The sequence below is a fragment of the Cornus florida genome, unplaced genomic scaffold (genome assembly GCF_030987335.1).
Source record: "Cornus florida cultivar Cherokee Brave unplaced genomic scaffold, ASM3098733v1 CherokeeBrave_3.0.0_Hap2_Chr04, whole genome shotgun sequence".
Classification (NCBI taxonomy): Eukaryota; Viridiplantae; Streptophyta; class Magnoliopsida; order Cornales; family Cornaceae; genus Cornus; species Cornus florida.
In genome coordinates, this window is record NW_026775574.1 from 41,814,884 (window position 1) to 41,831,415 (window position 16,532).

General features: G+C 35.3%; 2 protein-coding genes across 2 annotated transcripts; both read right to left on the reverse strand.

The window, feature by feature from the left end:
• Positions 1-488: 488 nt before the first annotated feature.
• On the reverse strand, positions 489-2,307 carry LOC132304930 (secreted RxLR effector protein 161-like). The gene is made up of 3 exons (XM_059802629.1): positions 2,100-2,307; positions 1,857-2,018; positions 489-577 (listed from the first exon to the last, which is right to left on the reverse strand). The coding sequence occupies exons 1-3, from the start codon at positions 2,305-2,307 to the stop codon at positions 489-491; spliced, it is 459 nt and encodes a 152-aa protein (XP_059658612.1).
• A 1,394-nt stretch (positions 2,308-3,701) lies between these two features.
• On the reverse strand, positions 3,702-5,721 carry LOC132304931 (uncharacterized). The gene is made up of 4 exons (XM_059802630.1): positions 5,556-5,721; positions 4,600-5,467; positions 3,879-4,231; positions 3,702-3,769 (listed from the first exon to the last, which is right to left on the reverse strand). The coding sequence occupies exons 1-4, from the start codon at positions 5,719-5,721 to the stop codon at positions 3,702-3,704; spliced, it is 1,455 nt and encodes a 484-aa protein (XP_059658613.1).
• Between the last annotated feature and the right edge of the window lie 10,811 nt (positions 5,722-16,532).

Consider the following 16,532-nt stretch of genomic DNA (forward strand, 5'->3'; position numbering starts at 1 on the left):
GTTACTGGCTCGGAACTGCAATCTGCTGCATCCACGGTCTGAGGGGTAAAATAGGAAATTCCTTTTGAGATAAATTCACCAGCACATCATACAGTCTTCTTTCAGAATATATCACAAAGTTCAGTTAAAGTTCTTAGTTTAGAATATAACAGTTGCAGCACAAAAAGCTTCGGCACAGTGAGCTTTAGCACAGAATAGCCTCAGCACAGATTAACTTTGGTACATAACAGCTTCGGCACAGAATACTCAAAATCAAGACATATCATATTCTTATTACAAACTCAACTTTGACAATCTCAATTCATCAAAATATACTAGCTAGCAGCATAGATCATCAAGAAATAGCTAGGTATAATCAAATAGCACTTGAATCCAAGATTTTTTCAGAAAGACAAGCTTAATTAGTGACCACGCTGTCCAGATTCATTTTCAGCATATTTTTAACACAAACACAGTCTGAACAAGTGCAAGAAAATGAAATACCTGTGTCAACCTTCAAAATCGACCACAGCAGCTTGAAACACCAAGTCACTACTCAATTCAGCCCCTTCATCGGCAACTTTGACATCAGCCTCATCTTAATAATCAATACACACCTCAGAGTGGATTCAATGAGTTTTTCTCGTAAAGATCATCATCAAATAGCAGAGAAAAACTTGCTTCATATAGTATACTCGAGAGTTCTCAACAGCAGCTCAATGTGCAATGTAAATTCAAGAGGCTTAAACCTTAAGGAGCCTTATAACAGCATAGTTATAGCGGCACTGAATTACATAAGGCCTCACGCAACATGGATATACACCTGTCACCTCTAACCAATGATTGAGAGAGCATATTTTAGATATTTTCAAAGCAATGGACCAATGCAGGCTTGCCACCTTAGCTGATTTTGTCACTATTCTACCAGTTACAGCAGGTTACAAGTTTAAGTACTGAATTTCCATTTCTATCCAAACTTAGCCTCTAAGGAATGACATATTCTTACATATACCAGCTCTCTAGGACCACTAAGACGTGTCACATTTTTCTCTAGGACCACCGAAACGTGTCACATTCTTGAGCGTAGCTGAAAAAGGCTATACTGAGTAAACGTATATATATGTGTGGAATACACGTGAGAAAAGATCATAGAGCCCCTGTGAGCACCTATAGCTAACACCCAAGTGCTGAACCATCTCTATCCGAGGCTGAAGCATCTCTGTCGAGGCTAAAGCATTGCAATGTACTATTAACTGAAGTGCTGAAGCTTCAATATCCGAGGCTGAGCAAGCAATGTCCGAGGCTAAGCATTGCAATGTACTATTACTTACCCGAGGTTGAAACATTACTTTTGGACATTAAAAAGCAAACATTCCTTAAGGTAACTTAGGACTAACAATCTCCCCCTTTTGCCTTTAAAGACAAAAACCAAATAACCTTTGAAGATGAAGATTCAGTAAGTAGAACAGCCCAAATGCAAAGGAATAGCTTGAAGCTATCCTTATTTCAGTCCATTTCTCCCCCTTTTTGACATTGAAGGTCAAAAGGTGAGTAACACCAACAATATAAGTTCAGAAGAGAGGAGGAACAACCCTAAGAAGAGCTCGAAGGGTTAAGAATCGCTGAGGTAGAAGAGGTTTGGTCATGATGTCTTCAAGTTGATCTTCAGTAGGCAAATAAGTAATAGCAATCAGACCTTTTTTGAACTTTATCTTGGAGAAAGTGATGCCTGATGTTAATGTGTTTGCTATTCCAATGTAGTGTGGGATTCTTATTGATAGCAATAGCACTTTGATTATCACAGAAAAGCTTGGGAGGTCCTGAGAATTGAATGCCAAGATCTAAGAGAGTAGTTTTCATCCAAAGTTATCACGAACCAGCTTGTGAGGCAACTATATACTCAGCTTCAGAGGTTGAAAGAGAGACAGTGTCCTGCTTTTTACTCAGCCACAAGACCACATTTGAACCCAGAGTGTAGCAATAACCAGATGTACTTTTTCTATCTGGTAAAGATCCACCCCAATCAGCATCTGAGAAGGCTGCAATAGATATTGAGGGTGAGTAAATGTATAATAGATCATATGAGATGGTACCCTTGACATATCTGAGGATTCTTTTACCAGCTTGAAGATGAGAAACCTTTGGATTACTTTGAAATCTAGCCACTAACCCCACTAAATACATTATATTAGGCCTTGAAGCAGTAAGATACAGAAAACTACCAATGATTAACCTATAAAGAGTTAAGGGAACAGCTTCAGTGGTGTACTCCAATAAGAGTTTGGTATTAGGACATAGTGGTGTTGAGACTGCCTTACAATCATCCATTTTAAACTTTTTAAGTAGCTCTGAGGCATACTTTTGCTAAGAGATGAAGATTCTAGAGGATGTTTGTGTAATTTACAGGCCTAGAAAGTATCTGAGAGTCCCCAAGAGTGACATTTCAAACCTTGTCTTCATGAGATTAGCAAATTCTAAAGCTAATGAGGTGTTCGAGCCATAAAACATGATATCATCAACATAGATTTGCAGAATTAGAAATTATTCTTGATGAGTTTTTACATAAAGAGTATTATCAACCTTGCCTCTGTGAAATCCATGTTCAACTAAAAACTGATGTAGTTTTTCATACCAGGCTCTGGGGGCTCATTTGAGACCATATAAAGCCTTACTTAGTTCAAACATATGAGAAGGATACTTCGAATCTTCAAAACCTTCAAGCTGTTCCAGGTAAATTTTTCATTTAAGTCTCCATTTAGGAAGGCTGACTTAACATCCATTTGATATACCTTGACTTGTTTGTGACAAGCAAAAGATAAAAGCATTCTAATGGATTCCATTCTAGCAACTAGAGTAAAAGTTTCATCATAATCAATTCCAGCTTGCTGAGCATAACCTTTACACACCAATCTTGCCTTATTTCTTATTACTGATCCTTTCTCATTCATCTTGTTTCTGTAAATCCACTTTGAACCTATCACATTCTTGTCTTCAGGTCTGGGAACGAGTGTCCAGGTATCATTCTTGTGAATTTGATTAAGTTCCTCTTGCATTGGAGCTAACCAGTCTTTACTTTTCTGAGCTTCAAAATAGGACATTGGTTCAATGGATGATAGTATAGCAAAGTGACTGTATTCTTCACCATCTTCAGCTTCTAAATCATTTAGCTTCTTTTTGTTTCTTATTTGAACCCCAGCTTGAGATGAGCCAATGATGTTTTCAGCTTGAACCTGCTACTGTAGCACTGGATAGGTTATTTCTCTTGCGTTTTCAGGTTCATGAACTGAGGTACTGGCTTTATTTGAACCAGATGTGTTGTTACTGTCTTCAATAAGTGTTGACTGAGGATTCTCATCAAATTTCACATTGATTGACTCAACTACCTTTGAAGACCTGAGATTGTAACATCTATAAGCCTTGCTTTTTGTAGAATATCCCAAGAATATGCCTTAATCAGCCTTTGAATCAAACTTTCCCAAACTGTCAGTGTGGTTCAGTATATAACACTTACTGCCGAACACCTTGAAGTAGTGAACAGTTACAGGTCTTCCTTACAAAAATTCATAAGGAGTTTTGGTTGAATTAGGTCTGAGAAGAACATTTATGATGTGCACAGTTGTACTCACAGCTTCAGCCCAAAAACTCTTTGCCAGACCATTTTCTAAAAGCATTATTCTACCCATTTCCTGAATTGTCCCGTTCTTCCTCTCTACAGCCTCGTTCTATTGAAGAGTAGCAACAGCTGAGAACTCTTTCTTGATACCTTTATCATCACAGTATTGCTCAAACCCTATTGCAATATGTGTGTAAAAAGAAGAATTTGGAATAACTTCTTTAAAATATCAATCAACAACAAGCTCTACAGAGATGATCTTTTTTGAAGTTGATATCAGGCAGACCTTTGACAGCTTTTAGTTTGAGGAGTTTAGACAAATTTCTTGAGTGCAGATATCCTAATCTTTTGTACCATAGCTTAGCTTCATCACAAGTTATCAGATTGCATTGAGTATTCTGAGTTTCTTCAATAACAGTATAAACATTTCCTGAGGATCTATACATCGAATTGGATCTGAGATCAACCACACTGCACTTCTCTTTATTGAAACATACTTCTTTTCCATTGTCACACAGTTGGCTAACACTAAGAAGATTGTGTTTGAGCCCTTCAGTAAGAAGAACTTCATGAATCTCAGGTAACTCTTTAGACTTGTTTATAGTTCCAATACTAATGATTTTTGCCTTTTGATTGTCTCTGAAGATAACATTTCCCCCGTCAAACTACTTCAGAGAAGTAAATTTGGATTCATCACCCGTCATGTGTCTAGGGCAGCCACTATCAACATACCATTTGTCTTGAGTGTTACTAGCTTTAAAAGCTATATACACTAGAAGGCTCACAGAGTTTAATTTCTTCGGAATGCACATCATTTTAGTCTTCAACAATGATCATGTATCCTTGACCTTCTGTGCTGAAGCTAAGTCTAACTTTTTGACATACATTCTAGTTATTTTGTAGTTCCTTATAGCTGTGTAACAAAGTCTCTCTTGTTGAAGCTTAGAGTACTACAGGTGTTATTAAGTAACTCACCCTTGAACCTCTGAGGCTTTATGATAAGAAACCTTGCATACACTTCACCAGTTGTGGCTTTGACAAATATAGAGTGAGTTTGATTGATCTTTGTTGCTGAATCACACACATAGCCAATTCCAGTCTTGCCAATTTGCTTTGTGGATTGCTTCCAGATCTCAGCCATCTTTAGGGATCTTTCTTCGAGAATGAGAGATAGTTCTTCTTTATACTTCTTGGTAGACCACTGAGTGTTGACTTGAGATTTCAATAAGCTTTGATAGATGAGAGAAACTGAACACAACATTGACAGTTTAAGTTTGAAGTGTTTAGGGAGAATTTGTTTGGACTTTAACAATTCTGAGCTGAGCCTTTTTATCTGACCCTTCTCTTGATCACACTTCACTGCAAGCCTTTCACACTCTTCAAGAATTTCCTCAATCTCAGTGTCATTATCTTCTTCAACTTGAACTAGAGTTTGTGGTGCTTCAAGAATTGCCATAAAGAGAAATTCATCTTGTGTCTCCTCAGATTTTTCTTCTTCAGAAGCTGCATCCCAGTCTGAGATGAGTGCTTTTCTATCGAACCTTCCTTTATAGTTTCCTCCCTCATTCTTCTTCTGGCTTTGCCCCTTTGAGTTCGGATAATTAGATACAACATGACCAAATTTACTACAGCCATAACAGGTTACATTTTGTAGCTGATTCTTGTTTTTAAACTTGAACTTTCTAAATTTCTTAGTAAGGTAGGCTATCTTATCTTCTTTAAGATCATCTTCAGACTTTTTTTCAGTTTTCTCAACAACTTCCTTTGCTTTAAGTGCAGCTTCTCTTCTATGAACAACTGGAACACCAATTCTCATTTCATAGGTAGTAAGAGAGGCCTGAAGCTCATCAATTTTCACTTCAGAAAGATCTTTGTCTTCGAGAATTGTCACTTTAGGATTGAATCTAGAAGTGAGTGACCTTAATATCTTCTTACAAACATCAACATCCTTAATATCTTTTACCAAGAGCTCTCATGTTGTTAACAAGGTCATTGATTCTGAACATATACTCCGCAACAGTTTCTCTTTCTTCTATCTTATAAACCTTGTACTGAACTTTGAATAGTTGTATCTTGTTCTCCTTAATAACCTTATTTCCCTCATGAGCTGCTTGAAGAGAATCCCACATTTTCTTGGCTGTTTTACAATTTTTAACTCTGGCAAACTCTTATTGCCTCAAGGCACAGAAGAGAACATGTTTGGCCTTGCCATCACTAGCCACAGCCAATTTATCTTCAACAGAGGGGTTATCAGGATTAAGAATCACAACACCATGTATGGTAGCATGCCAAACATCATAGGACTGAGACATTAAGAAGGTTTCCATTCGAGTTTTCTAAGAATCATAGGTTGAACCTTCAAACCCTGGAGCTTTGTTGATAACTTGACCTTCATCTATTGTTGGGATCAACTGCAGGCTTGTTAGAACTTCACAATGCAAACCAAAACTCTGATACCAATTGTTGAACCAAGAGGAGGGTGAATTAGTTAAAAGTTTGCTTTCAAAAACTTTCTCATATACAGAGCAAGCATTCAAAGAATAGATATCACAAAATTTACTAGAAAACCCTCTTAATTAGGGAAAACCTTGGTTTTTGGCTTTGGCCAATAAGCAATCCACTAGTTGTATGTATCTTGTTACACACTCAGCTGTCTCACTCTCTGCACACACCCATGCACCAGAATAGACATTAGTTTTCACAACCAATACACACACACTAGAACACCACATTGCATCCATGCACTCCCTCTGTCCGAAGCAACCACGCTTGGACCCAATAAGTTCTCAACAGCTTAACCAACAATAGGGTGACGGATCATGCCTCACTACCATTTACAATAAGTGTTAACACACTAAATACAAGAAGTCTCTGCAACAATTAGAATTGGCTGGACAACATAGAATTCCAAGTTACTGCCTCAGAACTGTAATCTATTGCATCCACGGTCTAAGGGGTAAAATGGGAAATTCCTTTTGAGATTAATTCACCAGCGCCTCATACAGTTTTCTTTCACTGTTGTACTTATGTTCATAGCTTTGCATAATCAAACACAGCATGAGTATATCACAAAGTTCAATTAAAGTTCTTAGTTCAGAATATAACAACTGCACCACAAAAAGCTTCAGCACAGTGAGCTTCGGTAAAAAATAGCCTCAGCATAGATTAACTTCAGTACATAACAGTTTCGGCACAGAATACTCAAAATTAAGGCATATCATATTCTTATTACAAACTCAACTTTAACAATCTCGATTCATCAAAATATACTAGCTAGCAGCATAGATCATCAAGAAATAGCTAAGTATAATCAAATAGCACTTGAATCCAAGATTTCTTTAGAAAGATAAGCTTAACTAGTGACCACATTGTCCAGATTTATTTTCAGCATATTCTCAACACAAACACAGTTTGAACAAGTGCAAGAAAATGAATTAGACTTGTGTCAACCTTCATAATCGACCATAGTAGCTTGAAACACCAAGTCACTACTCAATTCAGTCCTTACATCAGCAACTTTGACAGCAACCTCATCTCAGCAATCAGTACACACCTCAGAGTGGATTCAATGAGTTTTTCTCGCAAAGATCATCATCAAATAGTAGAGAAAAACTTGCTTGACATATTATACTCGAGAGTTCTCAGCAGCAGCTCAATGTGAAATGTAAATTCAAGAGGCTTAAACCCTAAGGAGCCTTATAGTAGCATATTTATAGTGACACTGAATTACACAAGGCCTCACACACCACGGATATACACCTGTCACCTCTAGCCAATGATTGAGAGAGCATATTTCAGATATTTTCAAATCAATGGACCAATGCAGGCCTGCCACCTCAGCTGATTTTGTCACTATTCTACCAGTTATAGTAGGTTACAAGTTTAAGTATTGAATTTCTATTTCTGTCCAAACTTAGTCTTTAAGGAATGAAATGTTCTTGCAAATACCAGCTCTTTAGGACCACTGAGACGTGTCACATTCTTCTCTAGGACCACTAAAACATGTCACATTCTTGAGCGTAGCTGGAAAAGGCTATACTGAGCAAACGTATATATATATATATATGGAATACACTTGAGAAAAGATCATAGAGCCCCTATGAGCACCTGTAGCTAACACCCAAGTGCTGAACCATCTCTGTCCAAGGCTGAAGCATTGTAATGTACTATTAATTGAAGTGTTGAACCTTCAATGTCCGAGGCTGAGCATAGCAATGTCCGAGGTTGAGCATTGCAATGTATTATTACTGACCCGAGGTTAAAGCATTGCTTTTAGACATTAAAAGGCAAGCATTCCTTAAGGTAACTTAGGACTAACAATTTTCCTATTTCAAAAATTAATGTATTATATTTTATACCATTTATAATTTGTCGTTATTACTTTAAAATGATAAAACAATTTTTTTATTATTACTTTTTATTTTTTATTATGGACAAGAAACACATATACTTTACTAATACACTCACTTTGGGAAGTACAGAACATATCATCACATCACAAGACTTTTGGTAAAATAATAAAACAAATTAATTTGTTAAAAATGACATCATTGTGGACCCCATGAAAGGGTAAATTACTGTTAATACAATTAAAAAATATTAAAAGTCTATATTGTTTGATAAAACTGAAAATTAAATGCTAAAAATTTTAATAGCTGAATTTTAAGTGGTATTTAAAAAACAAATATTTTTTGATAGTTTTTTGAATTTTCAGTGTTTAGCAGTCAGTAATATGTAATGTTCGTAGCACCTAAAATTTTACCATATTTTAAATGGAGCTTACCATTTTTAATAATATTCAAATTGTGTTAACAAAAACACTTAATTAGATAAATACTTAATTTATTCATAATTAAGTACTAAATTGAGTTATCAAACAATAACTCATATCTTTTAAAAAAACTAATATTTCAAAACATAGAGATACAACACTAAAACTTGTTTTTTATTTTTTATCATCAATTAATGATGTTTTAATCGATTAAAAATATGCTAAAAAAAAAAAAATCTACTAATAATGATATTGCATACTCGATTTAATTACAATAAACAAATTAAGCACAATTTACAAATATTAAAGAGGAATTTTATTTTTTCGGGAGGACTCGAGAACGGGCACGCGATTAGGGAGCTAGATCCTCTAATATTGGCTTTGTCCCCGAACAGCTATAGGCAGCAAATTAAAATGGTTTGATAAAATTTTGATCTTTTGAAAAAAGTCTAACATTATGCATAGTTGCATAGAATTGATGATTTAGAATTAAAATTGGAGAACATTTAATTTAAAATTTGAACTAATTTCTCTCTTATTATAAGCTACCAATTTTATCCGAATATAGAAATGAACATGATCAAATTGAGTTATTGAATTATAAATGCCTGTGATCCAGTATATATGACAACTTCTTTCAAAATGAATGATAGAGAGCTCAGATATTTTCAAGAATATTGTGGAAGTTCATGTTCATTATTACGACAGAAATAAAAGATATAATAAAATAAATAAATCCTTAATTGATTCCACAACCCCCACTCTCTATATATAAATTTTCATTATCCAAACGTATATACATATAAAACAAATAAAAAATAGTGATGAGGTATATACTAATGATTCTTCTGCATCCACTACTTGAAGTACACGTTGATGCGATGCTTTGAAAAGAGTCTAACATTATGTGTAGTTGTATAGAATTGATGATTTAGAATTGAAATTGAAAAAAAATTAATTTAAAATTTGTACTAATTTTACTTTTGTTATAAGACATTAATTTTATCAAATTAAATATAAAAAAAAACATTATCAAACTAAATTATTGGATTACAAATGTCTGTGATCAAGTACAAATATGACATCTTTTTTCAAAATGAATGGTATAGAGCTCAGATATTTCCAAGAGTATTGTGGAAATTCATGTTCATTATTACAACAAAAATAAAAGATAAAATAAAATAAATCATTGATTGATTCACAACCCCCTCTCTCTATGTATAAATTTTGGGAATGAAGTACTATTTCTTAATTCTCTTCCTTTTTTTTTTTTTTTCTCTCTCTTTCTCTCTTTTTTCTTTTTTTTTTTTTTTCTTGTAAACTTGGGTAGAAGAAAATATCCTGTTTGGCTCTATATATACAGTATACACATACAACCTGTGCATTATTACTTCACTTTACCTGACCTTCTTTAACTTTTGAAAATCCTCAACTTATACTACGTTTGGTGTGTAGGAATGGAATGGAATGGAATGTCCATTCCAACCATTCCTTTGTTTGGTATGCAACTTAAAGTGGGAATGGCCATTCCATTGGAATAAAAATCCATTCTTAGGAATGAAAATCCATACCACAGCTAAACATATGGAATGGCCATTCAATTCCCAAGTAATTTATTTTAAAAAATCAACTTCCCAAAACACCCTCATATATTAAGTCCAAAAACTACTATTACCTTCCATCACAATCATCTCCACCTTTCACCACCACCACCACTACCACTGCTTTCCACCACTACCGACTTTCACCATTGCCCACCACTTTCCACCACCACCACCGCCACTGCCTTTCACCACCGCTATTGCCACCTTTTGCCCCAACCACCACGGCCGCCTTTCACCACGCTACCACCACCACCATTGCCATTACCTTTCACCACCTTCCACCACTGCTATCGCCTTCTACCACCTTCTATCACCACCTTCCACCACCGCCACAGCTACCACTACTACCACCGCCGCTGCCTTCTACCACCACCACCATCGTCACCACGTTCCACCACCATCACCATCGTCACCACCTTCCATCACCACCACCACCGCCATTTCCATTGCCTTCCACCACACTACTGCCACCGCCTTCCATTAACACCACTACCACCTTCCACCATTACTGCCACCAATTTCCATCATTGCCACCACTGCCACCTTCCAACACCACCACCTACACTACTACCGCTTTCCACCATCCACCACCGCCACTGCCACCATTTATTTTAAAAAAATTATTAAAGAATATCATTTTGTTAATTTAATTTATTTTATTTTATTTGTTACTAAGAGAAATATTTTGGAGAATTTAATTAGAAATTTATTCCATTCTAAATTTTAAATTAGTCCAACCAAACACTAGAATGGTTATTATCATTCCATTCCTACAAATTTCATATTTACAACCAAAAAATAGAATGAGAATGACCATTCTATTTCATTCCCATTCTCATTCCATTCCTACTTGCATTTCATTCCATTCCTGCACACCAAATGTAGCATTAATGTCTTCTAGTTTCTCCGTAATTAATTTGTTTGGTCAATCTCTTTCTTAGACTAGTTTCAATTTCTTTAAATTTAATGATTTCATAAGCAGTGTTTGACCGAAAAAGATTAGGGTAGGAGTACTATATTAAGCAACCATCAAACTAACATAGTACCCTCACTATAAATAAGTAGTCCCGTTTATACTCTTTTATCCCTCCCAAGACTAATCCCAAAGCGATGCTTGAATCCCATAATTTGTATTGTAATCAAGACCATATCAATAAACATAATTTCGACAAGGTCGCTTAGGTTATGAGTCATAACATGATGGTGTATCATATAATTATCTTCCCTAGCTACTCATGTTAATCTAATTCGACTTAACCGTTTTCCTAGATATGCCCTGCCGGACCGCATCAATCATGATCCTTTAGTTACGTACATACTAAAGTAGCGACATTAAGTCTTCTCTTCATAACATAGTCCTAGGTTATAAGAGCATAAATGGAACCAAAATAATATGGTTCTCAGAGCTCACATAGTGACGCAGCAGTGATGCATCTAGTCACTCTATATTGGTGGTCAAATAAATAGCACATACAATATGTTATGTACGCTACGACGAAGCTTCCACTCAATTGGCCATGTCAAGCTCATAAAGCGTTATATGAATCTTAGTCTAGTCACTATCTCAGTGCCTAACCCAAAACCTCTAACACAGTCACTCTCTTAACGCCCATTTGAAGGTTCGTATTCGACTAAGCTACATGAAGGGTGCGGGTTACCTTCATGTTCGGTTCTTATTAAAACCTCATCTTAACTTGTCAATGCGACATATATCTCAAAAATAAATCTCTCACTCACTAAGAATTCCATGTCTCATCTTGCTCGCTATTTTAAGTGCTAAGGCGATTACTCGTGTGAGAGAGCCAATCTAAGTTTGATGACATTTTCCAGAAATATATACTTACATAATAAAAAAATAATCTCATTATGGACATAAACTCATATATTTATTGATGAAATAAAAAATGTCATATGGTGTCTAGTACATCAAATCCTAAGTAAATCTAGACTCCTAATATGAAATATAAAAACATCTCTTGGGATGGGTTTAGTCAATCGGTCAGCCACCATACTGGCTATGGATATAATATGCCTTAGGATCAGCATCCATTGCGTAACTTTATCTCTAATATATTGTTATGAAAATTAATGAAACAAAAGGGGGGTGAATTAGTTCTTTTACTTAACTTCTTTCTTCAATTAGAGTGATTTCAATACACACACAATGCTCAATCATTCAACCACAAGTACACCTAGATTTTACAAGGAAAATTTCTCTCAACTAAAGATCAAAAACCCCAGTTCTTGGCCACAACCACTGCAATCTCCACTACTTGTATGCAAGTACTTACACTCTTAGCTATCTCACTCTCAGCACACACCGTTGTACAAGATGAAACACTAGTTTTCACAGCCTCTACACAGACACTAGCTCCACTTGGTGCTCAACAACACTCCCCCTGTCCTAAGCAACCCTGCTTGGACCCTGCAAACTCTTACAACTCACCAAATACATATAAAATGATGTATTACAACTATACTCAAGCTATTACACAACATAAGAGTGGATATGTAGCTTAAAGTATCAATATCAGCAATTACACATCATTCTGCAGAATTAGTGGAAGAAGGGCAAAACTGGAATTTTGTATTGTCACAGACCTGTAGATGGTTCCCTCAACATTGTATTATCATTGTACACTTTCTCAAATGATATTTTCAATGGTTTAAGCAAGGTATATCACAATCATCACTCAATAGGGCTTATTATAGTTGAAACCCTAACTTTTGAGGGTTCACAAGACCAACAACTATAATGGTCACTTTTCTGGTTAAAGCTCAAGTTGCACAACCTCAAAACACATATATAAGCACGCTTAGATGATAAGAATTAGACTCACAACAATATATCATATGTATGTGTTCAAATCAAAAGGCTAAACCAGAAAACTTAAGTTAATATGAAGGTTTGAGACACTAAAATCAAATGTAGCAATATAATGGTCACAAACATGCTTTCTACAGATTTAAAATGGTAAGTTATACTTGCCTCAACCTTGTCTCAACACCATAGCTTGCTCAAACCAAATTCAGACCTTCAAACCAGCTTCTGCACCAAAAAAACTCACAATAAAAGGCCTCAATTGTATATAATACTCTTAGTTTACTCTTTGCACATTTCTGAGTTCAAATCAAGCTTAGAATATTAAGAATAAACTTAGAAAACTTTGTTCATTCTTAGCTCTCAAGTCTCACACAATATAGCTTGTTTTTAGGGTTTTTAAAGAGGCTTAAACCATAAACACTTTATAGTAGTGTATATATAATAGTCCTTGAGTACAATTCCTACCACAATGAGGAAATATATCTAGCACCATCATCCAACCATTGGCCACAGAATAATCTGTAATTCCCTATGTGAATGGACCATAATACCCTTGCCACCTTAGCAAATTTGTCCTCTAGTGAGTAAGCTAATTGACAGCTTGTATATGTATATATGTAAGGACCGTGTTTTCTATTACCTTTTTCATTTTTTCATCATTTTTTTAATTATTTAATTATTTATTATTATTATTTTTTTTTCTTGTGACCTAAGGGTTTTGTTTGATCCTAAGTTACGGTGCTCAGAAATGATTTTTAACACCACATGCATTGCGTTATATTATCTTTTACTGGCCACGCATGTCCTTGTTTCATGTGAAAATCATGTTTGTATATTTATATTTTCTAGGGGTATGGATGCATAGTTTATTTGGAAACATGTTTGTTTTATGAGGTGTTTTATGTAATTTTATTTTGTCTTAGGGAATTTATTGCAAATATTCCTTGGGATATTTAGAGGAGGGACATCTTTACAATTTCTAGGAATTAGTGACACGTGTCACTTTTCCTTGGGGCCACTTGTCATCCCCTTGGTTGTGTGACTTGGAAGCTTATTTTTGTGACAAGTGTCGGGTGTAGGTTCACCCACTTGTCACCCTTTGGTTGGGACACTTGGAGGTGTGTGATTATGACAAGTGTAGGCTTGAGATTAAGCCTTGTGAGAGTACATTAGATGGTGATGTGACGGCCCAAGTTTTTCAACCCGGTGCGTCAGTGATGACCCGCAAGTTGACCCAATAATGGATCTGAAATGCGGAAGCAAAAGATGAAAACATAGTCCCTTGAGATAAAAACCATCTCTAAGACATCAATGAGACATTTCATGAGGTCACAGAAGTTAAAGTGAGCAAAAGAGGAAACTAGAGTTAAAAAGGGTAAAATTCGTCAATAAAGGGCAAAATGGTCAATTCACAATTTTAAAGGAGAAAATTGACTCTAAACAAATCAAAAAAGGTGAATAAAACCTAATCGAATTATTTCACAACATTCCAAGAGGTTCTAAGAACATTGGCCAAGAATCCCGCAACATGCCCTTTTCCGGTTTTAAGTGAAAACTAACACTACCTCACTAAAACATGAATAACTCCTACTATGATTGAAATCTGAGAATGGAATTGGTACCATTGGAAAGCAGACTCAAAATCCATGAATTTAGGCTCAAAAATCACCCCATTTAGATAAGAAATGAAGGAGATATGGCCATTCAAAGTAGGAACAGCAGTGCTGAAACTGAACTAAAGAAGCTGGAGTATGAAAGCTATTTAGGTCGACCGAAATGGAGTTTCAGTTGACCAAAATGACCAAAAATTTTGCTGAAAACATGAATTTTAGTGCTGGTTGTTTCGGTAGACCGAAATAAAGTTTCGGTCGACCGAAATAGGCCCTAAACAGTAGAATTCGCTACTGGAATGATAAAATACTGTGCGTTAATGATTCCATTTTCCATCGGTCGACCAAAATGGAGTTTTGGTTGACTAAAACACCATGAAATACTACTAGAAAACCTGCTAAGTGCCCAAGGTGTTAAGATTCAACCTATGCTTCGAAACCCATGATGAATTGGTTCAAAATGAATGTTGAAAACTGATTTTTCAATGAGATTTGAGTATGTGAACATGTCAACAACTTTGATATAAATATTTGAATGTAAAGCAATGGCCCATGGCCTTATACATATCAATTACAAGATTTTCATATATCAAACCTCCAAAATTAGTTCAAATACATTTTGAAGCAAAAGTTTGATACCAAAAGAATACAAGTACAAAAGTACACATGCTTGACCCTTGGCCTCTTTACATATATGCCTACAATGTCAAAAGGAGATATTAAGTATCATTACACATTAGGAAAGCTACATAAGCTTCTAAAGTACCATACACCCATGGTATATAAAATGTGACATCAAAAGAAAGGCATGCTAAACATTTGCATGTTAATTAAAAAAAAATGCTTCAAATAGCTCATAAGCCTCTAAAGATGATGAGCATCCAAGAACATAGTCTCTTTGCCTAAAAAACAACCCAAACCACTAGGGTGAGTAATCAAGTTACTCGTAGGAAGAAGCATATGCGTATACCCTAAAGTTTTAATATCATTACAAGATCAATATAGACGAATACAAGGGATCATTCCACTTCACTTTTATGTTCAAGGTGTTCTAAGGGATTATCTTAAGCTAATTTAAATGATTCTTTAACAACACATAAAAACATCAACGTACTTAACAACATCAATTCGCCAATAACAAGAATTACAAGTTACAATTAAACATTGGTTGTCAACTTAAAATTTAATGCGAAATGAATTAGTGGAAGACTTGGACATCACGTCTTGGACTAAACCAAGATCAAAATGGTTATTCCGGGCATTAACCCGTTGGGAAGACCACCCTAGTGCGCACTATCTCAATTGGAGAAAACTCATACCTCCCACACTAAAGCCAAACTTTAGCCATGTCATTGTAACAATGTCCTAAGAGAATCCAAAATCATAATCAAGTTCAAATTTCATACGCTATAATTAAGGCATATAAACCACCTTCCATGCACAAGTATTTTGAAACCACACAAACCATATCTTAGGGTTCCAAGTCTAAAATGGCATATGAAATGACAAGTTCTCATTATGATATTATGCACAATACAATACCACCAACTTATCAATTTTAAATCATGTCTCAACAATAAGCTTTATATACTAAATCTCAACATTATAGTAATAAGCTCCTAAGGTAACTACAATTAGTAATTCACAAGAATATAGAATTATCATCTCAACAAATATAGCAATTCAAGTCAATGGAAATTGCATATAACATTAATAATTCTACAAGAGTTCTATATCATCACTACATGTGAAAATACAAGAATTTAGCATACTGCTAAAGTATATAATTCTTCTACACATGGTTTATACATATCATACATGCTTAAATCAATAAACCCTAAGTCAAGGTATTAGGGTTTCCTATATTATGCAAGACTATCATATTAAAAACATGTATACAATATTTATTAAACCCCAAGGATTATAAAACACTTAAAATATAAATATACTACCACCCCTACCTCAATAGAGAATTGAATCTTTATAATCCAAGCAACCAAGCTCAAAATGTAAAACAAGTTTAGGGTTATTGAAGAGGAGAGTGAGAGGAAACTTTTCTCTCGTAAGGTTTATGGTCTTAGGTGAATGGAAGGAAGAAAAAAATGAAGTCAAAGCTATGAACCAAGCTTTT

Coding starts and splice junctions, on each gene's coding strand:
- LOC132304930 (XM_059802629.1), bottom strand. CDS start 2,307: ATGGATGATTGTAAGGCAGTCTCAACACCACTATGTCCTAATACCAAA. Junction 2,019..2,099: donor GGTTTCTCATCTTCAAGCTG/GTAAAAGAATCC, acceptor TATCTATTGCAG/CCTTCTCAGATGCTGATTGG. Junction 578..1,856: donor TATAGTTGCCTCACAAGCTG/GTTCGTGATAAC, acceptor TTGATTATTAAG/ATGAGGCTGATGTCAAAGTT.
- LOC132304931 (XM_059802630.1), bottom strand. CDS start 5,721: ATGTGGGATTCTCTTCAAGCAGCTCATGAGGGAAATAAGGTTATTAAG. Junction 5,468..5,555: donor TAACAACATGAGAGCTCTTG/GTAAAAGATATT, acceptor CAATTCTCGAAG/ACAAAGATCTTTCTGAAGTG. Junction 4,232..4,599: donor ACTGGTGAAGTGTATGCAAG/GTTTCTTATCAT, acceptor TGTTATCTTCAG/AGACAATCAAAAGGCAAAAA.